General features: G+C 54.3%; 4 protein-coding genes and 1 pseudogene across 8 annotated transcripts; 1 reads left to right on the forward strand and 4 right to left on the reverse strand.

Moving 5' to 3' along the window:
• The first annotated feature begins 1264 nt into the window (after positions 1-1264).
• On the forward strand, positions 1265-6395 carry ACADVL (acyl-CoA dehydrogenase very long chain). Its single transcript, XM_066264083.1, has 20 exons — positions 1265-1405; positions 1512-1587; positions 1865-1930; positions 2015-2087; positions 2179-2243; positions 2354-2488; positions 2846-2990; positions 3184-3313; positions 3410-3535; positions 3833-4031; positions 4242-4346; positions 4782-4868; positions 4953-5015; positions 5117-5218; positions 5294-5391; positions 5474-5546; positions 5626-5698; positions 5793-5865; positions 5957-6032; positions 6107-6395. Exons 1-20 carry the CDS (start codon positions 1359-1361, stop codon positions 6245-6247), a joined length of 1953 nt encoding a protein of 650 aa, XP_066120180.1. The 5' UTR covers positions 1265-1358; the 3' UTR covers positions 6248-6395.
• A 74-nt stretch (positions 6396-6469) lies between these two features.
• On the reverse strand, positions 6470-16759 carry DVL2 (dishevelled segment polarity protein 2). 4 transcript variants are annotated; one of them, XM_066264087.1, is made up of 15 exons: positions 16320-16759; positions 12443-12512; positions 11983-12128; positions 11744-11835; positions 11459-11594; positions 11241-11331; positions 11038-11107; positions 10796-10935; positions 10617-10693; positions 9056-9123; positions 8767-8895; positions 8522-8653; positions 8211-8390; positions 7591-7809; positions 6470-7477 (listed from the first exon to the last, which is right to left on the reverse strand). In XM_066264087.1, exons 1-15 carry the CDS (start codon positions 16511-16513, stop codon positions 7029-7031), a joined length of 2193 nt encoding a protein of 730 aa, XP_066120184.1. In that variant the 5' UTR covers positions 16514-16759; the 3' UTR covers positions 6470-7028. The 4 variants fall into 4 exon arrangements, with proteins under 4 accessions (XP_066120184.1, XP_066120183.1, XP_066120182.1 ...); XM_066264086.1 differs by having other exon boundaries at positions 11744-11838; XM_066264085.1 differs by having other exon boundaries at positions 11756-11853.
• Positions 12649-14817, reverse strand: LOC136325105 (small ribosomal subunit protein eS1-like; annotated as a pseudogene).
• A 483-nt stretch (positions 16760-17242) lies between the features above and the next one.
• On the reverse strand, positions 17243-21756 carry PHF23 (PHD finger protein 23). Of its 2 annotated transcripts, none has more exons than XM_066264089.1 (5): positions 21498-21756; positions 19927-19958; positions 19688-19780; positions 18114-18750; positions 17243-18008 (listed from the first exon to the last, which is right to left on the reverse strand). In XM_066264089.1, the coding sequence occupies exons 1-5, from the start codon at positions 21529-21531 to the stop codon at positions 17794-17796; spliced, it is 1011 nt and encodes a 336-aa protein (XP_066120186.1). In that variant the 5' UTR covers positions 21532-21756; the 3' UTR covers positions 17243-17793. The 2 variants fall into 2 exon arrangements, with proteins under 2 accessions (XP_066120186.1, XP_066120185.1); XM_066264088.1 differs by having other exon boundaries at positions 18114-18951; positions 21498-21752.
• Positions 21757-22621: 865 nt separating this feature from the next.
• Positions 22622-24648, reverse strand: GABARAP (GABA type A receptor-associated protein). Its single transcript, XM_066264096.1, has 4 exons — positions 24407-24648; positions 23789-23867; positions 23552-23670; positions 22622-23083 (listed from the first exon to the last, which is right to left on the reverse strand). Exons 1-4 carry the CDS (start codon positions 24494-24496, stop codon positions 23018-23020), a joined length of 354 nt encoding a protein of 117 aa, XP_066120193.1. The 5' UTR covers positions 24497-24648; the 3' UTR covers positions 22622-23017.
• Between the last annotated feature and the right edge of the window lie 512 nt (positions 24649-25160).

Genomic DNA, 25160 nt, shown 5'->3' on the forward strand with positions numbered 1-25160 from the left:
TCTCTCACTTTAATCTCCCTAATCCTCCAGGATTGGAGCTGAGCTGCCTTCTCCCCACCCAATTCTAGCTGTTAGGTAAAACAGGCACTCTGTGAATGGACCAGATGTCCCATTCTTCTCCAGGTCCCCAGGCACCACCACCATCACCTTGGCCCCTTCTTCCAAAGTCAGGCACAATTTAGCTACATTTTCCTAAGAGACTGAAGAAGAGGGCTGCCCTTAAGGAGGTTTCAATAGCTCAAAAATAAAGGAAGTTGGCCTGATCTGTGGTAGCGCAGTAGATAAAGCAATGACCTGGAATGCTGAGGTCTCTGGTTCAAAACCCTGGGCTTGCCTGGTCAAGGCACATACGAGAGGCAACTACTAAGCTTCCTGCTTCTCCCTCTCTTTCACTCTCTCTCAAATAAACAAAATCTTAAAAAATAATAAAAATAAAGTATGTATGTATATACATGCATACTTTAAAAATAAATAAAGGAAGCTGAGCCCAGTTCTCTATCTCCTCCTGGGCCTGTCCCGAGTGGGAATGGCAAAAAGAGGGGCAATAAAGTACTTGGGACTTCTTTTTTTTTTTTTTACTTGGGACTTCTTGATCCAGGGCCAGAGAAGTGTGGGAGAGGGAAAAGATACAAGAATTCCTACAGTTCTTCCTGAGCCTGGGACAACATCTGTCCAGAGTTCTAGCCTGAGCACCTGTCTCAGGAAGAAACAGAAGGCAGGCAGACAGAGATGTTGAGGAAAGTCTCAGGCTTAAAGGGGAGGCAGTGAACCTCAGAAGAGAAGAGAAGGTACTTCCTACTCTGAAATTTTTGTGTTCCCAGAGTTAGTTGACACTTTCTAGATCCCAGAATATGCTTGGTACACTTACACCCCAGCTTGAGTCCTCCACCCGACCATTTCCCTCCGTTGTGTAAATTTCACAAGGGATTCCAAAGAGTCGTTTTCTATGCCTCTGCCTCTGGCATCTACCTTACACTTCTCACCACCTTCTACATTCTAACTCCACCTTGGAAGTCCTCCTTTCAGTCCACCCTCCATCCCTCTGGAGGCAGTTGCCTAAGCTCCTTCCTCTTAAGTCTCGGTCAATCCATCACTGCTTTTGAGGGCTACACTCTAGTTCGGACAGGCGGGATGGAGTTCGCGAGACACAACGGACGTTTGGAGATAGGTCAACCAGAACGCAGGGTTGGGGGGAGCTCCGGAACTACAACTCCCAGCATGCCGCGGCGGCTGGAAGCCCTGCCCACCTCCCGATGCATTGTGGAGGATGAGTCAGGGGTGGGGGTATCCAGACTTGGGCAGACGGGCCAGAGCGCTAGGTCAGCGCTCGAGGCAGCAGCGGCCGGACCAGTTCAACTATGCAGGCAGCGAGAGTGACCCCGAGCGTGGGGCGGCAGCTCCTGAGGTGTGGGGGCGGGGGGGCGGGGGATGAGGAAAGTGTGTGTATTCCAGGAGGGATGGGGGCAGCGGGCCTGGGGACGCGGCCAGAACTGATCGCCCACTTTCCACAGTTCGCGGCCCTGTGCTCTCCTAGGGCAGTTATGGCCCTGCCCTACGCGACGACCCTATGCCAGTGGGGCCGCTCACGTAAGTGACGGTGGCCTTGGGATGGGGGTGCTCGGGTGGGCGTCCGCGCGGGCTCCCACCTCCCTACCGCCGCCGACAGGGGTCTCCCTACTGGTGGTAGCCACCTGCCGACCGACCTGGCACCGAAAGTAGGGGAAAGGGCAGGCCAGGGTGCCCTCGAGACGAAACTAGGGGAAAGGTCGCGGAATCTGCCCTTCCGGTACCATCTCTTCCCCTGTGTTCTCCTTGGCATTTCTGCAGCCCCTTCCCCAGCTGCGCTAACTGTCCCTTTCCCCAGGCGGTTCTTGACAAGTCAGATTCGCTCTCTTCTGAGGCTTCGACCAGGGAAAAACCGGCCAAGGCGGTATGTGGTCCCGAGATCATAAGGAGCTAAACCGGGGCGGACCCACCCCAGCCAGCTTCCTGAAACCCCCTTCTCCTGTCGCAGGAATCTAAGTCCTTTGCAGTGGGGATGTTCAAGGGCCAGCTTACCACCGAGCAGGTGTTTCCGTACCCGTTAGGTAAGGGGAGGGGTAGTCAGAACTGGGGGGTTGGCAGGGTAGGTCCCCCTGACCACTTGGCCTGACCTGTTTTGTCTCTGCTGCCCTGCAGTGCTCAATGAGGAGCAGACACAGTTTCTTAAAGAGCTGGTGGGTCCTGTGTCCCGTTTCTTCGAGGTAAGGAATGACTGGGCCTGGGGAATAGAGGGCTTGTCCCTAATGGGGTGGGAGATGTTAAGGACCTGTAAAGGAACTTAGATGTGGGATCGATCCTGTGCCTTCCCTAGGAGGTGAACGATCCTGCCAAGAATGACATGCTGGAGCAGGTGGAGGAGACCACTATACAGGGTCTCAAAGAGCTGGGGGCCTTTGGTCTGCAAGTGCCCAGTGACCTTGGTGGAGTGGGGCTCTGCAACACCCAGGTGAGGGAGCCCCTGAGACATTTCCCAGTACCCAGGTTGTGGGTCTTCTCAGCTTGGCAAGTTCACCTCCTCCTATTGGATGCCGATTCTCCTGATGTGGACACACCCTTTCCAAAAACACCAGAATTACATGCAGTCCCCTAGGGCCATAGGCCTCATCCAGGTTCCCAGGTCCTCATGAATCTCTAAGGTAGGGACTACCTAACAGGGTAGGAAGCCACCAAGACCTGGGGTGGACACCACCCAGCCAGTGTTCTTCTCTGCTGTTTCACTTCCTCTCTCCTGACAGTGCCCAGGTTCTTATTAAGGCAGGTCTACGTGGCCAGTTACAGCCCCAAATGCCTGCTTTCCCCCCAGTACGCACGCTTGGTGGAGATTGTGGGCATGCACGACCTTGGTGTGGGCATCACACTGGGAGCCCATCAGAGCATTGGTTTCAAAGGTATCCTGCTCTTTGGCACGAAGGCCCAGAGAGAAAAATACCTCCCCAAACTGGCATCAGGTAAGGCAAGTCTAATAGCCCCAGGGATCAGGGATATTCTGGGCTTGGTACCACATAGTTGGGCAAGTTGGTTGATGGAGACTGAAAATTGCCCGAGGGGCTAAGGAGTAACTTGGGATGAGTTACACTGAGAGGCCTTTAATGCCCATCAAGACCCAGCAGTGGGCCTACTGTAAAGCTGTCTGCTCAATAGGGGAGACTATAGCGGCTTTCTGTCTAACCGAGCCCTCGAGTGGGTCAGACGCGGCCTCCATCCGAAGCTCAGCTGTGCCCAGTCCCTGTGGAAAATACTACACCCTCAATGGAAGCAAGATTTGGATCAGGTAATCTTCCATTTCTTCCCCTCTTCCCACCTCTGCCCAGTCCGAGGCCACACTGCTCTATCCGCCATGCCCTGACTGCCCTCATTTTTTCCACAGTAATGGGGGCTTGGCAGATATCTTCACAGTCTTTGCCAAGACGCCAGTTACAGATGCAGCTACAGGGGCCGTGAAGGAGAAGATCACAGCTTTTGTGGTGGAGAGAAGCTTTGGAGGTGTTACCCAGTGAGTGGGTTTGGGGAGGAAGAAAGGTTGAGGCAGGGAGGAGGGCAGTGCTGAGCTCTTGGGCATATGGTTGTTAACAGTTCACCCTGGGGCTGTGTGCACAAGCCAGAGCAGCCAGCAGTGTTTGTTCCCTTTGGGACCTGTGGCTCTGTCCAGGTCTCCTGGGCCTCTGGGCAAGCAGAGGTGTGTTGCCTGCAGGCTGGGAGTTGTAGTTCCTCCCTGGTTCATAAGGAATGAAAAGGCAGTTTTCCCTGCACCTTGTTGAACACGCCTCTGCTTCTCGCCCTGCCGTTCCAGTGGGGCCCCCGAGAAGAAAATGGGCATCAAGGCCTCAAACACAGCAGAAGTGTACTTTGACGGAGTACGTGTGCCCTCAGAGAACGTGCTGGGCGAAGTGGGGGGCGGCTTCAAGGTCGCCATGCACATCCTCAACAATGGACGGTTTGGCATGGCTGCGGCCCTTGCAGGCACCATGAAGGGCATAATTGCCAAGGCAGTGAGTACCCTGCTTGAGTCTCTAAATACCCTGAATCTAAGTCACACTGTCCCTGTTCCACATGTCCCTGTCCCCTTGCAGGCACTCCCTCCACCACTAGCAGTTCCAGGCTCCATCTAGCCTAGACTTAGCTCTTGGCAATTGCCAAAGCCCAGCCCTCCAAGCCCACCCCAGCTCCTCTCATGGTGAGACACAAGTGCCCTCTTCCAGGTGGATCATGCTGCTAATCGTACCCAGTTTGGGGAGAAAATTCATAATTTTGGGGTGATCCAGGAGAAGCTAGCCCGGATGGCCATGCTGCACTATGTGACGGAGGTGAGGGTCGTCTCTTGTTCCTTCTCTCCTGTTTCCTTCTTCCTAGTTGGTTCAGACTACAACCCCCAGCAGCACCTGGGGCAGTGGGTCTCCAGCTTTACACCAATGCCCTAGGGGATGCGAGGAGGCATAGTCAGCTCGGCTGTTGCAGGAGGAGAGCCTTCAGTTCTGCTGAGGTGCTTTCCAGAGATAGCTGACGTCGATTCTACCCCCACAACCACCCTTACCTCTTCACCCCTTTCAAGAAGTCAAATGCCTAGAAGCCGGATTAACTGACTCAGGGGACCAAATATTTCACTGTGCCTGACATGGGGAGTTAGAGGATGAAGGCAAGGGCCAAGGGAGCTGGTGCTTTTCTGGTAGTGGAGACCTGGGTGACCAGGTCGAATCTGACGCAGCCCTTTCCGTTCCTATGTCCCCATCACACAACTTCAGTCCATGGCTTACATGGTGAGTGCCAACATGGACCAAGGAGCCACGGATTTCCAGATAGAGGCCGCCATCAGCAAAATCTTTGGCTCGGTGAGGTTCCAGACCTACAGGGAGGGAGAGTCCAGTTCGGGAGCATGGCCCCAGAACCAATCTTATGTGGTTCTTTGTCCCTAGGAGGCAGCCTGGAAGGTGACAGACGAGTGCATCCAAATCATGGGGGGCATGGGCTTCATGAAGGTATAGGATGGGACTCTGCCCCCAGTAGCTGCAGCTGGGCTGGGAGGGAGACAGCCACGTCTTGCTCCACGGGGGCTCGGACTTGTCTTTCCCTGTGCTAGGAGCCTGGGGTTGAGCGCGTGCTCCGAGACCTTCGCATCTTTCGGATCTTTGAGGGAACAAATGACATTCTCCGGCTGTTTGTAGCTCTGCAGGGCTGTATGGTAAGACTGAGGAGAATGGAGGGGAGGAGGTGGGGAGGACTGGGAATCCTAACTGTTGGACCCTCCTCTCCACAGGACAAAGGAAAGGAACTCAGTGGGCTTGGCAATGCTCTAAAAAATCCTTTTGGGAATGCCGGCCTCCTGCTAGGAGAGGCAAGCAAACAGCTGAGGCGGTAAGCATAGAGGCCAGGCCAGGGCAGGGCGGGGCAGGGCCGTGGATGGCAACTCACAGGTCACTTTCCCCTTTCCTCTAAGGCGGGCAGGGCTGGGCAGCGGCCTGAGTCTCAGTGGTATCACCCATCCGGAGCTGAATCGGAGCAGTGAACTGGTAGGTAGTCAAGGCTAGGGGGGCGTGGGGGACAGCCTGTGTCAGAGCTGACCCCGGGGCGCTTTCTTCATCTCCTCAGGCAGTGCAGGCTCTGGAGCAGTTCGCCACTGTGGTGGAGGCCAAGCTGATAAAACACAAGAAGGAGATTGTCAGTGAGTGAGCCTACCCCATTACCACCCCTCCTCTCTTTTCATCTCCCTCTCCCTCCAACTAACGCTCCTCTCCCCCATCCCATCTACCTGACAGATGAGCAGTTTGTGCTGCAGCGTCTGGCAGACAGTGCCATTGACCTCTACGCCATGGTGGTGGTTCTTTCCAGGTGAGGAGGCAGTGGGGGAGGCCTGAGCTGTAGGCGGGGCCCGTGCCAGCGTCACAGCCTTGACTTACTGTCTCCTCCTGCTTCCCACCAGGGCCTCAAGGTCCCTGAGTGAGGGCCACCCCACAGCCCAACATGAGAAAATGCTCTGTGACAGCTGGTGTATTGAGGTGAGATTCAGGGTTGCCAAGAGCAGGTGGGGGGTTCAAGGCCCAGGCCTGAAGCTCTCCTTCCCTCTCCCCAGGCCGCAGCCCGGATCCGGGAGAACATGGCGGCTCTGCAGTCAGACCCCCAGCAGCAGGAGCTCTTCCGTAACTTCAAAAGCATCTCCAATGCTTTGGTGGAGCGAGGTGGCGTGGTCACCAGCAACCCCCTCGGCTTCTGAACACTCCCAGCCAGAGCCTGGCAATGAATGTGCCTTCTCTCACACCAAAGCCTGGCCTGATTCTTCCTTGAAGGGGCCTCACCCCCAGACTGTGCCTGCTCTCAAAGGGAGCACTTGCTGCCTTAGAAATAAAGCCTCTAACAAGTCATGATTTGCTACTGTGTCTTGAGTTTTTTCCCTCACTGCCTGCCTCCCTCCCAAACAAAGGAGCCAAAGGCGTAGGGAGTTTACCCCTATTGCTTTATTTGGTGTTTTATACAAGTGACTAAAATAAATAAGAGTAACAAAAACAGCTACACGGCCCCCAAATACCAAATAACCCAGCTTCCTCTGACTGCTGTCAAGGGTGATCAGCCCCCTCCTCTCACAGGACAGTAGGACAGAGCTAACTGGGCGAATGAAGTAGATCACATTTTAGGGTTAAAAGAAGGGGCCTGTGAGACAGATTCTTTGTATAAAAGAGGAAATGCCTACTAAAAAAAATAGTCTAAAAAACGTAGAAAAGTTTATTTTAACCTCCCAAAATTGTTTACAAAAATATAAGCTAAAACTAACCAAAGGTCCCTTGTTCACCCCTGAGGAAAGGGGTAGGAACCAGGCACTGCTGGTAAGAATCACAGAGGTGACAGCACCGCAGGCAGCAGCCCACACAACAGGCCGAGCCCAGGCTCCACCAGGGTACTGAGCATGTGACTGACAAGACACCAATCTCAGGACAGGAGCACCAGGTACTGCCTGGTCAGGCCAACGGTAGTGATCCAACATGGTCCCACTGTTGGCTCTACATGACATCCACAAAGAACTCACTGGGGTTGCCCATGGCCATGTGGAAGCTTTGGCGGCTAGCTGTCAGCTCTGGAGGCACTGAGCCTAGGTCTCTGACTGGAGGGGCCCCGGGGGGCTGCACAGCTGCAGGGACAGGCGGGGGAGGTGGGGGCATCATGACCACCATCATAGGGTTATAGGGGAGGGCCATACCAGGGGGTTGTCCATAGGGATGGAGTCCTGGGTGGGCTCGAATATTGGGAGCACCCCCTGATGAGCTCCTGGAAGGGGGAGGGCCCCCATCACCAATCCCACCAGGTTCGCTGCCCCGCCGAAGGCTGCCCCCCCGGCTGGAGGGCTCGGACTCACTGCCACTGCCAGACTTGGACTCGGGGGCCCGCTCTTCAGGCCTCCCCGTGCGCCCTGCCCCCCCATCACTGCGGGTGGACCCACTGCTCCGGCTGCCTGTTGGGGGAGAGGCAAAGGGGACAACTGAGCCCCAGCCCAGGGTCCTTCGGCCTCCCTGGTTCCCCCTGGCCCCCCACTCACAACTGTACCGGTGTCTGGCGGTTACTTACCTTCACTGTGCTGGCTGCTGGCACTGCCTGCACCATAGGTGTAGGGGGAGAGCTCATGGCAGGGGGGCGGCTGTGGGCTGTATGGGTGTGGGGCTGGGTACTGGTAGGGGAAGGTGGGCAGCAGGGGCCACGGAGTGGCCCCAGGCAGAGGAGCCAAGGTATCCTGGTCCGAAGCCCCACTGGAGCCATCATTGTCATTCAGGGACAAGTTAACTAGGTCTGGAAAGTAAGAGAAGAGATTAAGAGTCACTGCTTCAAGGGGCCAGGACACTAAGACATCCAACGAGAAGGAATTGGGAACTGTTTCCCCAGAACCATCCATGATGGGGGTTAAAACGATGGCCTCTAACAGGAAATACCCCACCTACCACTGCTATGGAGGCAGGAAATCAGCCAGGGCCCCTTAAGTCCCATGGGCTATTATGAGAAGGCACCCTTCTCCTCACAGACACAGCCCTGTGCCTCATGCACAGCGTGTCCCGCAGAACCCTGGTGGATGTTAGCCCCTACTTGAGTGACAGGCCAGTACAGGGCCTCGTGCAGGGCACACACTGCTTATCGGTCCAGAGTGGCCCAGGCTGGTTTCTGGACAAGGTCCAGGGTTAGAGAGGGGCACTTACAACTCTCGCAGCCGCCACTGAGGTCTCCGAAGACGTAATAGCACTGCTCTGAGAAGGTGATCTTGTTCACAGTATGCCGGATAAGGCCTGCCTTGAGCAGCCCACTGGCGTACTTGCGGGCCTCCCGGCGCTCAGGAAAGCCCTCCACGTGATGGTAGAGCCAGTCAACCACGTCGGAACCTGGGGTCAGCCAGAGCAGAGAAAGACCTCAGGTGCTCCTCCTGACCTGTTCCACCCCTGGCCTGGCTCATCCCCAGGTTTGGCCTCCTCCGCCTCCCCTTCCCATGCACGAGTCCAGGGTCTAGCCATACCCAGAAAGGCATTAGGGATAGTGATCTTGAGCCACATGCGGTCCCTAACTTCCAGTCCAGACTCTGGAGATGCCATGGCCTTGGTCACAGATGCCATGTCGGTATGGATGGAGAGACCCCGGCCCTCACACCCTGACAGAGGAGAAGCAGGGCATCAGAAGCAGAGCCCACTCCCAAGGAGCAATGGGTCACAACACTGCCAGAGGGCTGGCCAGGAGGGGGGTGCGGCGGGCCTGGGAGCTCACCATCAGGCAGAGAGGACCCAGACGTAATGGTGCTCATGGACGAGGAGCCTGGATAGGCCGGGAAGGTGCCGGTCAGTGCAGCCGAGTGTGAGACCCAGGCGGCGGGGTCAATCGGCTGGATGGGTTCATCTGGGACAGAGAAAGCCACCATGATGATCCCTTTCTAGCCTCAGAGAGCCATCCTTGTCCCTCCCTGGTGCACCCATGACCCTCCTCCACCCATTCCCCGCAGCCTAGAGCCCCAGCCTTCCCAGCCCCTCAGCTGCAGGCCCTCCTGAGGATCACTCACTTCGGGGCAGGGTGAAGTAGGCCTGTGGAGAGGGGTCCCAGCACTTGGCCACAGTCAGCACAATGGGACTGTGGGGAAGAGGATAAGGCCAGTCAAGCAGGGTGTGGAGAAGCCTCCAGAGGGTGGAGGCCTGGAACGAGAATGGGTTGAAGAATAGAAAGAGGGAGAGAAGAAAAAAGCACACAGACATGGCTGGGCCCAAAGAGGTGAGGGTAGGAAGGCTCCATCCACAATGTGGGTGACTCACCGATATGGGCAACTTTTTTTTTTCATTTTCGTTTTTTTATTTATTCATTTTAGAGAGGAGAGCGAGAGAAGGGGGGAGGAGCAGGAAGCATCAACTCCCATATGTGCCTTAACCAGGCAAGCCCAGGGTTTCAAACCGGCGACCTCAGTATTCCAGGTCGAGGCTTTATCCACTGCGCCACCACAGGTCAGGCGACATAGGTAACTCTTAAAGAGATACCGAGTCAGACAAGAGAGTACACACAGTACAGTTCCAGTCACAGAAAGCCCCAAAACAGGTAAAGCCAAACCATGTTGTTTCAAGGATACCGGCATGGTGGTAAAACTACCAAGTGGGGAAGAGATGTTGTCAGAGTGATGACCAAAGAATAAGGAGAATGGTTACCCCTAGGGACAGCGAGGAGAGTGGGGGCCAGAAGAAACACTGGGGTAACTTTTGGGGTGTCAGCAACCTTCTATTTCATGATCTAGGCCAGGGGTCCCCAAACTGCGCCCCCCTGAGGCCATTTATCCGGCCCCCGCTGCACTTCCGGAAGGGGCACCTCTTTCATTGGTGGTCAGTGAAAGGAGCATAGTTCCTATTGAAATACTGGTCAGTTTGTTGATTTAAATTTACTTGTTCTTTATTTTAAATATTGTATTTATTCCCGTTTTGCTTTTTTACTTTAAAATAAGATATGTGCAAGCCCTGGCCGGTTGGCTCAGCAGTAGAGCGTCGGCCTGGCGTGCGGGGGAACCGGGTTCAATTCCTGGCCAGGGCACATAGGAGAGGCACCCATTTGCTTCTCCACCCCCCCCTTCCTCTCTGTCTCTCTCTTCCCCTCCCGCAGCCGGGGCTCCATTGGAGCAAAGGTGGCCCCGGTGCTGGGGAGGGCTCCTTGGCCTCTGCCCCAGGCGCTAGAGTGGCTCTGGTTGCGGCAGAGCGATGCCCCGGAGGGGCAGAGCATCGCCCCTGGTGGGCGTGCCGGGTGGATCCTGGTCGGGCACATGCGGGAGTCTGTCTGACTGTCTCTCCCCATTTCCAGCTTCAGGAAAAAAAAAAAAAAAAAAAAAAAGATATGTGCAGTGTGCATAGGGATTTGTTCATAGTTTTTTTTATAGTCCGGCCCTCCAACGGTCTGAGGGACAGTGAACTGGCCCCCTGTGTAAAAAGTTTGGGGACCCCTGATCTAGGCAGTGGTGACACGGGAACTCACTCAAGCAGTAATTACTCATTACATTATACACTTCTCGTATTATGTCCTTTTTAGAAAACAAAAAGAGTAAAAGGCAAAGACTAGAGGACTGAGCACCTGAGAGTTGCTCAGAGGCTCACCCGGGCTTATGCACAATGTCCCTCAGTACTCGCACGGCATCGTCGTTGCTCATGTTCTCAAAGTTCATGTCATTCACCTGGAATGGAAGGGAAGGGAAAGGAAGGGAAGGGAAGGGAAGGGGCTAAGGTCGGGTAGGAGAGGCAGAGAGCCCCTGCCTGAGCGCCCTACCCCAGCACACCTGCAAAAGCATGTCCCCCGGCTCGATGCGCCCATCAGCTGCCACAGCCCCACCCTTCATGATGGAGCCGATGTAGATGCCCCCGTCTCCCCGCTCATTGCTTTGGCCAACAATGGAGATGCCCAGGAAGTTGTACTTCTCTGTGGAAGGAGTATATGTGATGAGGGGAAGCCCAAGCCACGTCACCCCTCAGCCCTGGAGACCAGGTCGCCCAATCCCCCAGTCCCCAGCGCCCTCCATACCCATGTTAAGTGTGACAGTGATGATGTTGAGAGACATGGTGGAATCGGTAACACTGCTGAAGGATGAGGTCTGCGGTGGGAAAGGAGCAAGACTGTCAATGGCTCATGCACCAGTCTGCGACTGTCTGTGCCCTCGCCCCCAGTAAAGCAAGGCCCAGGCCCCCAATGCCCCAAGGTCCAGTTGTCCCGCTAGACCCGCTCACCCTCTCCAGGCGAGGTGGCCGCTGTTTCTTCCGCCGCCGGTGGCGCTTGAGGAGGCGAGAGGCGCTGCTCTGCTCAGTGGAGCTGCTAAACCTGGGGAAGGTCAGGAGGGAGGCTTGCAGGCCAAGGCGGACAGGAGGCCCAGAAAAGCGGGCCACAGTGCTGGCTGGAGGAGGGCAGGGGAGGGACTGTGTCCCGGGAAGGGCTCTAGAAGCCATACCGGCTCATGGCATCCTCCTCCTCCGAGTCCCCCAGGCTCGTGCTCTCCAGCTCGCTGGTCATGAGGGTCGAGGAACTCTCATACCCAGCCAGGTGGCGCTCCAGCCTCGAGGGGACACTGGGCCTGTGGCCCCCAGCTGAGCATGAATAGAAACTGTCAGGAACCAGGCCGCATGCTCCTCACCCTCACCAACGCTTGGGTCGGCCCAACACTTCCCCAGCTCCTGGGCCCCGGACCCCTCCTCCCCCACCCCTCTGCCGCCCTTCCTGGCCAGGCCTCCCTCACCGCCATGCTCACTGCTGTCTCTCCTGCGCGGCCGCTCCCGCCTCAGAGACACCACTGACTCCGTTTCGGTCTCGGGCTCCAGATTCTCCCGGCTGCTGGACACGTTAGGGCTGGATGAGCAGAGATGGTGCCAGCCCGAGTCAGTGAGACAGAGCCCCACATCCTGGGCTTCCTTTCCCAACAGCCTTGGACTCCCTCCTCACCTCCCACCCCTGGACTCAAGAATCCCAAGGACTCACTGGAAGGAGGGAGGCCTGGAGTCCCCAATGCCACTGGTCCTCTCTGGAGGCAAAGGGGGTAATGGTGGGGTCGGAGGTGCCAGTTCTATCCGTGGCTCCTGGGCTGGGGGAGCTATCTCAGGTTGAGGATTATCTGATGACACAAGCTAGAAGGGTGCAAGTGACAAGAAAAGAAAAAGAAAGAAAGCTCTGCTGGAAAGCGAGGCGTATCCGACAGGAGGGAGGGAAGGGCTACAAAAGGGGGGCATCTGAGAGAGCCTGGAGCAAAGCACCAGAGAGCAGCAGCATGCTGTAGAGGCTCCAGAAGGCGGAGCCTCCAGCTGCCCTGCAAACAGGTAGGGAAGAAGCAAAGAACAGGGTCTCCAGCAACTAATCAAGGCTTAGGCGACAAGGCCAGGCGAGGGCATGGAGGAGCTTGGCAATGCAGGAGGGACTGCCCCTCGGAGCCAGGGCCCCTTACCCAGGAGACGACCCTTCCATTGAAGCAGGGAAGGCGGGCATTGTCATCTGAAATTTCTTCCTTCACCACACTGCCGAGAGACCGGAGCCAAGTCAGCTGAGACTACTGGCCCTCCCACGCCCATCCCTATCCAAAGTTTCTCCCCACCTTCTTCTTTCCAAGTCATAAACAGAATTTTTTATTTGTCATTATTAAAAGTCTGAATTTTATACAGATTCTTGGACTGGAGGCTCATATCCATCAGCTCGTTCAACTTTAGCTCCCGTCTCATCCCCAGTAGCTTTTCCAGAACTGCTACCTTCACCATCAAGTTTTCCCAATTCAAACCAGGGCCTCTTCAGCATTTTGACTTTTCTAACAAAGACATCATGGAGTGGATACATAGATTGGTAAGCCTTTCCATATCTTCCCCAATGCTATCTGGAATCAATGTATTGACCACTTCTTTCTTTTTCTTTTTTGTGACAGAGACAAAGTCAGAAGAACAGATCCGGACAGACAGACAAGAAGGGAGAGAGATGAGAAGCATCAATTCTTTGTTGCAGCACCTTAGTTGTTCATTGATTGCTTTCTCCTTTTTTTTTTTCCCCCCTGAAGCTGGAAACAGGGAGAGACAGTCAGACAGACTACTGCATGCGCCCAACCGGGATCCACCCGGCACGCCCACCATGGGGCGATACTCTGCCCATCCTGGGCGTCGCCATGTTGCGACCAGAGCCACTCTAGCGCCTGAGGCAGAGGCCACAGAGCCATCCCCAGCGCCCGGGCCATCTTTGCTCCAATGGAGCCTTGGCTGCGGGAGGGGAAGAGAGAGACAGAGAGGAAAGCGCGGCGGAGGGGTGGAGAAGCAAATGGGCGCTTCTCCTGTGTGCCCTGGCCAGGAATTGATTGCTTTCTCATATTGCTTGACCGGGGGCTACAGCAGAGCGAGTGACCTCCCCTTATTCAAGCCAGCGACCTTGGGCTCATGCCAGCGACCCTGGGCTTCATTCAAGCCAGTGACCTTTGGGCTCAAGCCAGTGACCATGGGGTTATGTCTATGATCCCATGCTCAAGTCAGCAACCCCACATTCAAGCTGGTGAGCCTGCATTCAAGCCAGTGACCTCGGGGTTTCAATCCTGAGTCCTCCACGTCCCAGTCCAACGCTCTATCCACTGCGTCACTGCCTGGTCAGGCTTGACCACTTCTTTCAAGCCATTTGTCTGCACCTCTCCCATCATGATATCCATCATCTTCCGGATTTGGTGGTAAGCTGAAGAGACTCTTCAAATCTAATCGTGTTTTTTTAGTAAAACCAACACAGAATAGACAAAGCAAATAACCATCAGTAGTCTTGACACCAATGTGAGCTTCAATCGTGGTCTGCCAGTTTTTGACTGCCGAGCACATTTGTCACAGGAAGACCTATGCCATGAACATCCTCAGCAATTAGCCTGAATTTTCTAAATACAACTTCATTCTGCAGATCAACTAGGCTCACTTCAAAAACATGACCCTTGAGACCTATGCAATTTTGGTTTCTTGAGTTCTTGGGACTAATGTTTTCCCAGTATTTCTTATACTGAACATAGCAGAAGGTTTTTACATCATACTGATCTTTCTTGGAAAATGATCAACCACTTTCTTCTTGGCTCCCTTCCTGCCACCTTTCATAAGGTGCTTGTTCCTGCCCATCGTCAAGGTGCTGCTCAGAGAACCAAAAGGGCTCTCCAATCTTCTTCAGCTGAAGGACAGTGGACTTTTCCCCCCACCTTGTCCAAGTCCTTTTCCCTCACACAAAAACACTTCGCTCTTACATCTAAGATATCTCCAAACTCAATTCCCTTTCCTTACTCCTCTTTCTCTCCCCAGTTTATCCTCAGGGGATCAATGTTGCTCCAAAGATCTCCTTGACTCGGACTCAAACGTTTTACTCCAATTTCAGAGCCATCCCTTAAGGTTACCCCAGCTGCCTCAAATATAATATCTATCTAATCTTAGGAGCCTTGCTGGCAGCCTTCCCCCAACCCCCACCCTGTTCCTCATATACCTTCCTAAAAAAAGTCTTTGGGCCTCATCCAAGACTCTATTCTAATGCTTTCCTTAGTTTTCTCTCACTTCCATAGATATCCAAGTCTTTGCCTAATAGAAAATACCCATTAGACCAAGGCATGGTACTTCCCCACCAGGCTCAGTGCTCCCAAGGGGAGGCGAGGCCCAGCTTCCCACTGCCCTGTGCCTCATTAGGCACAAAACTCTGCACTATACAACCTGATGCGCCTGACAGACTCCAATGCCCAGCCCTGGGGTCACTTCTCCCATGGCTTCCTTGAGATGGACTGGACTTGGCCCTTCTTCTCACCCACCCTGTGAAACCATTACTATTCAATACCATGTCCCGGCCACACAGCAAAGTACCTGACGCTTCATAAACGTCAACATACTTGACTAAAAGAATGCACATATGGACGATAAGGCTCTCTGCTCTGAACAGAATCACACACACACACCCTCACCCCCAAATTAGGACATCTTGTCTGATCAACCCTTTAGTCTAATGTCACTCTAGAAGCCTGGATATATGCCAACTTAATTCTATTTGTTTTCAATGTGACAAACACAGCCCAGTCACTTCCAATCTGTCTCAGCATAATGTAGTATTTTTCACAACATAATACCAATCTGTCTCAGAATAGCCCAGCCTGCCAAATTATTCCAGTCTGCATTACCCTAACATAGATTATGGACTAGTCAGACTCAATATTGCTAACTACCACTGACCAAGAATTTACTATGTGCCATGCACCTGTACTAAGCATTTTACTCTATCTCCATTTCACAGGTGAGATTAATGCACAGAAGTTTGAAACACTGCCCAACTACACTGCTGACAAATTATTTAAATCTAAGGTACTACCAAGACAGTACCGCTTTCCCAGTGGCCAACAATCTTTCTAGATAGAGCCTACTGGATTCAGCGCTCCTAGAACCAGGCTATCCTTGTCTAGTTCAGAATGCCTTCAAGAGCTGAGGTTGAGGACCTAGAGGGTTCAGTACCAAAAATTATAAACACAAAAGGTCTTACTTTGTATTATTTAGATTCCCAATTTAGCCCAGAATGTCCCAAATTACCCCAGGATAGCCCAATCTATAGCACAGCCTAGAATGTTCCCACATGCAGCTGTCCACACCAATATAGACTAGAATAGGCCCATACGGCTGTCTGTATTAGCATAGACACTAAGAGCCCTGTCTGCCCTGTATTGAGTATCCCAATAAAAACTAGGCCCCAATTCAAACTAAGATCAACCGATACAACCCAGCAGAGTCCAGATGGCCCAAGTTTCTCCAGGATAGCCCAATCTACTCCAGGGCAGCCTATAACACCTCAAGACAGCACTCTCTGCATTAGTACATATTGGAATATCCCGAAACAATCCCGTCTGCCCTACTATAGGACAGAATGTCTTAGGTTGCCCCAATATAGTCCAATCTACATCAAGAGATTCCACAATATCCCACAATATACCTGTGTGCTACTGGGCTGCTCAGAATGAACTACCAGAGAATAACTCAATCTACCTTAGCACAGTCCAAAATATCCCCCAAATAAACTAGCGTGTCCCCCTCTGTTCCAGAATAGCCTAATCTTCTCTAATCTGGTTTCTAGTTTAGTCTAGTCCAGTCTTCCTCCTACAGCTCCGTGCGCCTCGCCTCGATCTGTCCAAGCATAACCTTGTCTGTCCTGGGATATCCAATCCACCCCAACATAGTAACGATCTGCTCCAGATAGCCCAGAAAATCCCAGTATGGCCCAGACTGGACATGTGCCCCTCAATATCGCCCAATCAACTCCAGCACAGCCCCCATCTGTCCCAGTCTAGGCCTTGCACTCACCCGAAATCCTGATCCATAGACTTGAAAAAGTACTTAGCGCCCGCTGGCCGCTGCAGGACGCTCTTGAAATCGCCGAGGGTGATGCGTTCGGCGGGGACGGGGATCTTCACCAGGTAGGGAGTCTCCTCTTCATCCAGGTGGTAAATCACCTTCGTCTCCCCTACACCACCGCCCCCCGCGCCGCCGCCCGCCATAGCCTCGACCGCGCGTTCTCCGGCTCCACCGCCCACCCAACGGGGCTAATCGCCCCCGCTGCGCTTGCGCACACCCGCAAACCGCCGCGCCAGAACGGACTGGACTGCCCTGGTGTAACAGAGATGCAAGAGGAAGGTGGGGATCGCAGAGTGGCGGCAGGGTTGGAGGATGGGGAGCTGAAGGGGCGGCCGTGGGGTGCAACCCAAAGCCACGGACCTGCGGCCACCGCCGCGAACACCCCGTAGCGCCCCGCCCACCCCTCCCCATGTCACGTGACCTGGACCAGACCCACCCATCTTCTCCCCCACACCACGTGACTGACACCCGCCACGTGATCCCCTTCAGCAACGGTCTCCAAACCTTCAAGGGCTCCGCCCCCAAAATGTGTCCCCACCCGCGTCCTCCGAATACTGTGGCCAACCTGGTCTCTGCCTTCAAGGGACAGACAACCGACTCCCATCCCCGCTTAACCTCGGGGAGGGAGAGGACGCCGCAAACTACTCTGATCATGCTGCTGTGGGAGGAGTCAGGGTGGGACTGGGGGTGTCCTACACTGGGGGTGAGATGGGACAAAGCCAACTGAGGCCAGAGCTGGTGGGCAAGCTGCAAAACCCGGTCATTTTCAGTTCGGCCTTTAAAGAGGTAGATTTCAGAACCACCTCCAGCCATCTTCTACCAGCTTTTCCGAGGCCTCCCTCCCAAGCAGCATAGTCAGCGAGGGCTATAAACACAGAAGAGCCCACTCTGCTTTATTTACAACACACAGCCTGTCTGCACAAACAGCTGGCCAATATTATTAAAAAACAAGAGGTGAGAGAATGGTCACCTGTTTTCCTTCCTCCCTCAGCCAGGCTCTGGTTGGTACTCCTCCCCTGAGCTGCCATGCCCAAAAGGGGAAGTCCAAAATTAAAAATAAAACCAGTGTAGAATAAATGCGGAGCAAAATAGAAGACAAGGGAGGGAAGTGCTATATTTACACTAGCGTTTTATAGACAACTGTCCCATTCCATCCCAATTCCAACCCTGGCCCAGAAAGTGAGAGGTGGCAGGTCCAAGGAGCAGAGACTGAGTGTCTAGGTACCCTCACTAACTGTAATGGGTCCCAGTTCAAGTCCACAAGGTAGGAAGGAAGAGTAGGAACTCATTTCCAAACCAGTCTCCCTTGGGAATTCCTGCCTCGAAGAGGGACAACATCCAAGCTTCAGGGGATAGGCTGAGGACCCTGAGGCTCAGATCCCATGTCATGTCATTTAGAAGTTCCAGCCTAGAGACAGTGACATCAGGGCTCTCCAGATTTGGGAGGCCCCCCTAACCGCCGGGCCTCTGGCCGCAGTTCCTTGCATTTCTGGCAGTAAAAGAAATCAGGAACATTTGTCTTCTTAATCTTAGCACAGGAGAGGTGGATCCACGTTCCACATAGACTGCACTCAATCATGGGCCGGCCAGCAAAAGGCTTTCTGCAGTAACACGTGATCAGGTCCCATGAGTCATCACCTGGGGGAAAAGAAGGTTGGTTTGGTGTTGTGCCTGAGCTGTTGCATCCATAACAGCCCCATACCCATCATCCCAGCTGTTATCAGGCAGCCTCAAACTTCTCACCTGATTCTACCATGATGTCCTCATCCATGACTCGCATCTCGCCTTCACTGGAGCTGGCATCTCCATCTTGGCTTGTTTCAGTGCTGCCCACCTCCTTGCTTTCACTGTCAGTGGGAGGGGCTCCTTCAGGATGCACTGTGGCAGGGGGCCTAGGAGCCTCAGGGGGTGTTGGTAGTACAGGGGCTGGGGTGTCACCCCCTACCACTGCTGCCATCTCTTCATCTTCCTCCTCTTCCTCTTCTTCCTCCTCCTCTTCAGAGTCTGTATCACTGGGAGGTGCCCTGGGAGGCCCAGGAGGTGGGAGTCTATCCCCTCTTTCTGCCTTTTTCAACTTCCGCTTCTTGCTCTTTTTGATTCGAGACCTCTTTTCCCCATCCCCAGGGGCTGGCCGAGGCCTCCGAAGCACCCCAAAGCCAGCCCCCGCTCCTGGCCCCAACTTTCGGTTCTTTCGGTCCTTCTTTCGGGCAGGCTGGGTGAGGTCCCCCTGGGAAAGGGGCACTGGGGTGAGAGCAGCAGGGGGCCGGGAAGCGTGTGTCAGGGAAGAGGGGGACAGTGGAGATGCCATTTTGGGCCCATCTAAGTCAAAGAGAGAGTCCTTGAGCTTCATCTTCTCAAGCAGGGTGGCACTGTCAGGGGCCTGCAGACGAGAGAAAGTGGACCTTGGGGGTCCTGGCTGGGTGGGACCTGCTTGAGCGGCCCGTCTCTTGGATGACTTTGCTTTTTTAACAAAGGTCTGGATGGTTCGGAGATCTGAGGGGGCCGAGTCCCAGCCATCACTGTCTGCCGCACTCTCACCTCGCAATGGAGAGCTGGAGCCAGAGGCTGGCCAGTCACTTTCCTTAAAAGGGGTATAAGACCAGGGTCAGCAGCGGGCCCAGTGTAATCTCACTCTGGTACTCTACAACTCCAGCTTAAAAATTAGGGACTGGCCCTGGCCAGGTGGCTTAGTGGATAAAGCGTTACCCCAGCACACCAAGGTTGCAGGTTCAAATCCCAGGTCAGGGCATAAACAAGAAGCAATCAATGAGCACACAAGTAAAGGGAACTAAGAGGAACAAGTTGATGCTTTTTTCTCTCAATCAATGGAAAAAAACAACAAAACAACCTAGGGACAAATCTACCTCAAAATACCCTGCCAAAACCACCAAATATTATTGTACTCAAAAAAATTTATCCCAGCCCACTTATTAACCTCTCCATGTTACTTCTGCTCTTACATTCTAGCATCTCCTCAATTCCCACTGCCTTTGCAACACTGTATCCCCCCAACAAGAACCTATTAGCTACATTTCTGTACAGCCTCACTGGTTACCATTTTCAGCTTTCTAAAACTTATCTAAAGTGCTTTCTATTAACAGCACCCCCAAACCCTTCATTGTTGCTCAAGCCACCTATTTCTATTAATCCCAACTCCACCCCAAATATTCGTTTTCCTACTAGAATTTCTAATTGTCCTAGTCTTACATATAAGTTCTGGTAGGCTTCCCTTATAAATAAATACAGTTCCATTTACCCAACAGACCCTCTGTAGTCCTTGGCCACCACCTTCACGTTAGCTAACCTCCTTTTCCTACCTCTTTGCTAGGAGGGATGTAACCGGCATAGGCCAAGACAAAACTGCAGAATTTGTTGAAATCCTCAATTGTTCTCCGACGTTTCTCTGGTGGCTGAAAGGAAGAAAACTTGCATCACATTGAGTTTGAGTGTATGAGAGTTCCTGGAATATGAAATCTGGAAAAGATAGGAGAAAGGAGAGAGAAGGAGAAGAGTATTGTACAGTAATAGTAGGCTGCCAAGGTAAGAAAAACCTCACCTGAGTCTCTGGCTTAAGGGTCGGAGGTGGATCTGTGAAAGCAATAAAAGCTGAGTCAAGGCACTAGGAAAGAGTCTGAATAAAACCCCACCTATGAACCTTGGAGATCCCAAGCGAACCCTCTTGCTCTCTTAGGTCCCCAAGCCAGGCCAGCAAGCCCCTGCGGTACTGGGCCCGCCCCTGCTCCCCCTTCCGCCCCACGAGGGGCGGGGCCTGGGCGCGGCGCCCTCTCGGGCCTCCATATAGCGCTCCCCTCCCCCCAGAAGCGGCCTGGCGCCCCGCCCCTCCTCACGGTTTCTCTTGACTTGTCTACTCGGATCTCTCAGCGCCCCACCCGCCATACCGCTCCCAGGACCGAGCCCGGGCTGCCGCCCTCCCAGATCCTATACAGGCGCCCAGTGCCCCGAGTTCCTGCCGGGCCGCGCTCTGCCGCGCCGGTCCTCCCAAGAGCGAACACGCCGCCCGCCAGCCCCCAGGAGTCGGGATGACCACGCTGAGCCGCTCCCCGCCCTCCGGCCCCTTCTGCGCGAACACGAGGCCGGCGCGCCCCTCACCCCGGCCGAAACACAGGCTCACGCAGCCGGCGCCACTTCGCGTCCGGGACGGACCCGAGAGCTCTCGCTCCGCGGCCCCACCTGCCCCCACAGACCGCGCTCCCCACAATTTCGCTGTCCCTCCGCCCCCATCCGGGGCTTTGGCCCCTCCCCGGCTCGAGCTCCTCAGGCTCCCCGCCGGGCCCCCGGGCCCAATTTGGAGCGCCCTCCGGCCGCCGTCCCTCCATCTCCGTCCCGGTACTCACAACCAAGTCACTACGGCTCCGGACCCCGGAACTCTAGCCCCCCCCACTCGTCTCCCCCTCCACAGCGACCCCCGCTGCAGCCGCGGCTGCCCCTTCACCCCCTGCAACTCCGGGCTTAAACCCTCGCCCACCAAGTCCCCCCCACACCTCGCAACTCGCCGGTCTAATTCCCCCCCCCCGCCCCTAAACTGCCCCGCTCCCCTCGCTTCCCAGCCGGCTTTCTCTCCCCGCAACTAGCCCCCGGTCCAAGTCCCTCTAGCGCAGACAATACCCGGACTCCGTCTTCTCCCCACAACTCTCTTCCCACCCCGCCAACAATCACCGGGCTATCTCCAGCGGCGATCGCCGGGAGCTCCGGCCCCGCCGCCGCCAACTCCCCCACCTCGGCGAACTCCCGGCTTCCTCACTCGGTCCTCCTCCCCCACCGCCCTCCTCAGCAACTCTCCGGGCCCCGGTGTCCCCCGCCACCCAGCACTAGGGCCCCGACCCGCCGGAGGCCCGTTCGCCCCTAACCCCCGAAGCTCCGGATTCCCAGCTCCCACTCCCCCATCTCCGCCCCCCCAGCATCTAATCTCCAACTAGCCCCGGCTCAGTTTCCCACTTCTCTTTCTCCAAGGTCTCCCAACTCGTCGCTCTCCCATCTCCGGGGCAGGCCCCCCGAACCCCTCCCCACGCTCCCTCGCCGGGCTCCGGGGCTCGACCTCCAAGTTTGCCAATTGATTCCTTGACCGCCTCCCTACGGCTCAGCGCTCAGTGCCGGTCGAGAGCTCACCTTCGGGACTGGGCTCCGCCATGGCTTCCAGCATCGCCCCCTCCCCTCCTCCCGGTCCGGCGCCCCCCTCCCCCGAGTCGGGGATCCCGGTGCTTCCTCTGGTGCTCGGTGCTCTTGCTGCCTCGCCCCACACAGGTGTCTGCCTCGGCCGGGTTGTGACTCGAGTCCGCTAGCCGCTGCCGCCACCTCCTTCTACCACTGCCTCCCGCACTCCCGGACCGAGCCCCCTCCCCCCGCGCCGCCGGCCGCCTGCTCCCTCCTCCTCCTCCTCTCCACTCCCTCCCTCTCTCTTCCCCCTCCCCTCGCCTCTCCTCCTTTTCCTTCGCGGTTGCCGACGCGCAATGCACCAAGGGGCTTGTAGTCCGCCCGGGGGCAGCGGGAAAGGGACTGCATGAATCTTGGAAACTTCAGTTCCCAGCAAGCCATGAATTAGCGCAGACGCACTAAACCGCCCCCGCCCCCGGGAGTGGCGGGGAGATTGGGAGCGGAAGAACGCGCGCAGGCTCTTGGGAAATGTAGGCTGGGCGGGACTAAGAAAGAAGGGGAAAGAAGGGATTAGAACTCGCGGCCACCATACTGCCTCATTCCGCAGCTTCTTTCTCCGGCGGGGGACCGACCCATTTCCGGCCAGAGAGGTGGTTGCTGGGAGATGAAGTTCTCCTGGTAATAATGGCTCCCTCCTCCCAGTCTTCTCCCTCCCTTGAATTCCAATCCACTAGATCCCACACGCCCGAATAGTCTGGCCAAGTGACATGCAACTAAGGATTTGGTCCTTTAACCAGCCTCCACACACGAAAATTTTTTTCTTAACCCAAAGGTTTATAACAAACCTGGATGTATTTATCTACAGCAGGTACTTTCAAACTTTCTCCATAGGAACCCACTGTAAAAAAGTTACTCTTTACATCAGGACCCAATACATACAACGTATATACAACTGACATTTCAAGAAACAATTTTCAGAGTATCTCATCCATCACCACAAAGCACCCTTTTTATGCACATGGAAAAGCCCAACATTAACAGAATAAGCTAAAATACATTACTACCCCTCCAACCTCCTCTTTCCCCACCAACACTAAAAAAACAGAAAGGGGTGGATAGCAACACAAATCAAAATCCAGTTCAGCTTGGTGGTTTCCTCTTTATTGATGTGCCTCCTATCTTTCCCCCCACAATTTCAGTCCCTTCCATCTACCCCAAAAAAAGGTAGTGAAAGGAAAAGACTGTTGGGGTTCTAAGCCCCTTGGGCAGTTAGGGAACAGAAACCAAAAACAATCACTGAATGTGAGAGGTCGAAAATCAAGTCTAAAGCAGAGTGGGAAAGGTGGGAAAGAAAGGGGAAGGAAGAAGAAAGGAAAGGTACTAGAGGCCATCTCCCCCATTAACCCTCCAATTAAGGGGTTCTGGAGAAGAGCCTCCAACATTAGGAATTGCAGGTCCGGAAGGAAGGAGTTCAAGGAAAGGGGGGCCACCTCTCTCTTTGTAGCATAGGACCCCCCACTGCAGGCGCAGCAGGTTCACAGGCCATAGACACTTTCATCACTGTAGGCAATGTATAGAAAGAAGTCTTCTTCATGATGTTCCTGGGATAAAAGTAGAAAATCAAGGTGCTCAGACATCTGGCCTTTAGTAACTTGAACCACCCAAAACCCAAACACATTCTTCAAAAATCACTTTTTGAAGATTTCCAAATCCAGTGCCTTGATTACCCCTCATTTGTTCCAGGACCTAGCACCTAACAGGATTATCCCTACCAGCAGCCCTGAGCAAAAAAAGGCTTAAACCGTGCTTGTTCTGCTGCCTTGGAATGAACAGGAGACTGGGAAGAGTCTTTATCAGAACAGCTGCTCCAGCTCACTGTTCTCTCCCTTCTGTCTACTCCCACTGCCCTGTCCAAATCCCCAACCCAGGACTACTGGGAAATTTTAAGGCCAAAGATAAAACAGAGTGAAGCAAACCAGCTAGTTCAAGAACTGCTGATCAAAAACTTTCTTCCCCTCAAGCTCTTCCAACTCCTCTCCAAAGCCTCCACTACTTCCCAGTTACCATACCTGGTATAGCTGACCCATCGTGGCACTGGTGGGTGGAATGACATTGTTGACAAAGAAAAACAAGGCATCCTCAGCTCGCAGATGAATTCTCTTCCGGATCAAGAAATAGAACTGACCAACTGCCAAAAATACAAGGTTTGATAAAGTCACAGATATCACCAATGCCCTGGAAAGAACAGCTGCTATAGGGAGCCCCTCCCACAGATAGCAACACTGGGTATTGGGTCAAGTTCCCACCTGTGAGATCAGAAGGCACCAGGTATTTCTTTTTGTCCAGGTCTCCTATCCGAGCTTTGGGAGCCTTTTCTACTATCACCTGATGAAATGGAAGATGAGAATTAGAAGACATTCGAAATACAGCCCCACAGCTCCACCTGTCAGGACCTCAAGCAACAATATTCTTAGCACACAAACCGACCCCTGACTCATTTCTCTTTGTCTCTGAACACGCGGTGCAGCCCCGAGTTGAGACGTTGAGACCCCGAGCCCCACTGACTCAACTGGCCTAAACATCCAAGTCTCTTAATAGGAGGCGTCATAATAATTAACTCTTTTAATCAGACGAAGATGACTTGTCTGGACCGACAACAGCTTCAATCTCCAAAACCTAGCTAACTGGGGGAAATGGCCATGTGACATTCACACTGTCAAACTCCCTACAGCCTCCAACACGAATCCCAAGGTCTATCTCTCCCATCTACGCCCCTTCACTCCCTGCTACTGTTCCTCCTTTCACCTCCAGTCCCAGATTCGTTCTCAACCCCACACACCACAGCCTACACGTCCCGGACAGAAGCCCAGGCTGTGGCGTCACTGCCAGTGCCCCGCGCCTTCGGCCCTGGCTACCATCCTCACCGGGACCCGGTCTGGGTATTTCTTTCGGATCTTCTCGCCCTCAGAGCGGCGCTTCTCGAACGGATGCTCTTCTTTATATACGAACTTCATCCTCCCGGGAACCCGGCTGAACCTGACGGGGCTGAGGAACCCAGGGAGGGGGGCCGGGATGGGGGGCGGCGGCGGAGGCGGCAGCGGCGGCGGCGACGACGCGCAGGCGGATTCAGCGGAGCGATCCCAGGACTTGCGCCACTTCCCTATTCGCCAACTCCGCCCCCACCCATCCAGGGCCGCCCCGCTTGCTACTTTACGCCACCAGCGCAACAGCACTAACGCCAAGAACTTGCCACCACCTACTGACCACCCCCCATGCAGTCAGCGCAATCGCTTTTGGAATCAATTTGCGAACTACGCAAACGACGTAGCAAAGATGGTTGGTGTTTTTGCTACCGTCAAAAATAACCGAAAACACAAAACCCACTTCCCGATCTTACACCCCCCACGAAGCTGGGGATGAAAAGAACCTATTAGATACTAATTGTAACTTGAGACTGAGATCTCCAAAAATTCTTTTCCGACATAACGTAGAGGAAAAGAAGAAATATTTACAAGGACAGCTATTCACAAAATGTACTGCTACGCTAAAGGCGGCCATTGACACCAAAACAAAGTAGTACCCAAGAGAAGGTGGTCTTGGAATATAGAGCAGAAATTAAATATATCTTTGGAGATACGCACAGAACGCTTATGTTTCAGGAGACTGGACCAATAGGAA

The sequence above is a fragment of the Saccopteryx bilineata genome, chromosome 2, assembly GCF_036850765.1.
Source record: "Saccopteryx bilineata isolate mSacBil1 chromosome 2, mSacBil1_pri_phased_curated, whole genome shotgun sequence".
Classification (NCBI taxonomy): domain Eukaryota; kingdom Metazoa; phylum Chordata; class Mammalia; order Chiroptera; family Emballonuridae; genus Saccopteryx; species Saccopteryx bilineata.

What these genes read in the sequence shown, in the direction of transcription:
- ACADVL (XM_066264083.1), top strand. Translation starts at nt 1,359, where the DNA reads ATGCAGGCAGCGAGAGTGACCCCGAGCGTGGGGCGGCAGCTCCTGAG. An exon ending in TAGCTCTGCAGGGCTGTATG is followed by an intron (nt 5,219 to 5,293) that starts GTAAGACTGAGG and finishes TCCTCTCCACAG; the next exon opens with GACAAAGGAAAGGAACTCAG. An exon ending in TGAATCGGAGCAGTGAACTG is followed by an intron (nt 5,547 to 5,625) that starts GTAGGTAGTCAA and finishes TCATCTCCTCAG; the next exon opens with GCAGTGCAGGCTCTGGAGCA.
- DVL2 (XM_066264084.1), bottom strand. Translation starts at nt 16,513, where the DNA reads ATGGCGGGCGGCGGCGCGGGGGGCGGTGGTGTAGGGGAGACGAAGGTG. An exon ending in CGGGGGACATGCTTTTGCAG is followed by an intron (nt 10,694 to 10,795) that starts GTGTGCTGGGGT and finishes CTTCCATTCCAG; the next exon opens with GTGAATGACATGAACTTTGA. An exon ending in CTACTTCACCCTGCCCCGAA is followed by an intron (nt 8,896 to 9,055) that starts GTGAGTGATCCT and finishes TCTCTGTCCCAG; the next exon opens with ATGAACCCATCCAGCCGATT.
- PHF23 (XM_066264088.1), bottom strand. Translation starts at nt 21,531, where the DNA reads ATGCTGGAAGCCATGGCGGAGCCCAGTCCCGAAG. An exon ending in GGCGGAGCCCAGTCCCGAAG is followed by an intron (nt 19,959 to 21,497) that starts GTGAGCTCTCGA and finishes TTGCTTTCACAG; the next exon opens with ATCCACCTCCGACCCTTAAG. An exon ending in CCCTTAAGCCAGAGACTCAG is followed by an intron (nt 19,781 to 19,926) that starts GTGAGGTTTTTC and finishes TCTTCCTTTCAG; the next exon opens with CCACCAGAGAAACGTCGGAG.
- GABARAP (XM_066264096.1), bottom strand. Translation starts at nt 24,496, where the DNA reads ATGAAGTTCGTATATAAAGAAGAGCATCCGTTCGAGAAGCGCCGCTCT. An exon ending in AATACCCAGACCGGGTCCCG is followed by an intron (nt 23,868 to 24,406) that starts GTGAGGATGGTA and finishes CCATTTCATCAG; the next exon opens with GTGATAGTAGAAAAGGCTCC. An exon ending in CGATGGGTCAGCTATACCAG is followed by an intron (nt 23,084 to 23,551) that starts GTATGGTAACTG and finishes CTTTTATCCCAG; the next exon opens with GAACATCATGAAGAAGACTT.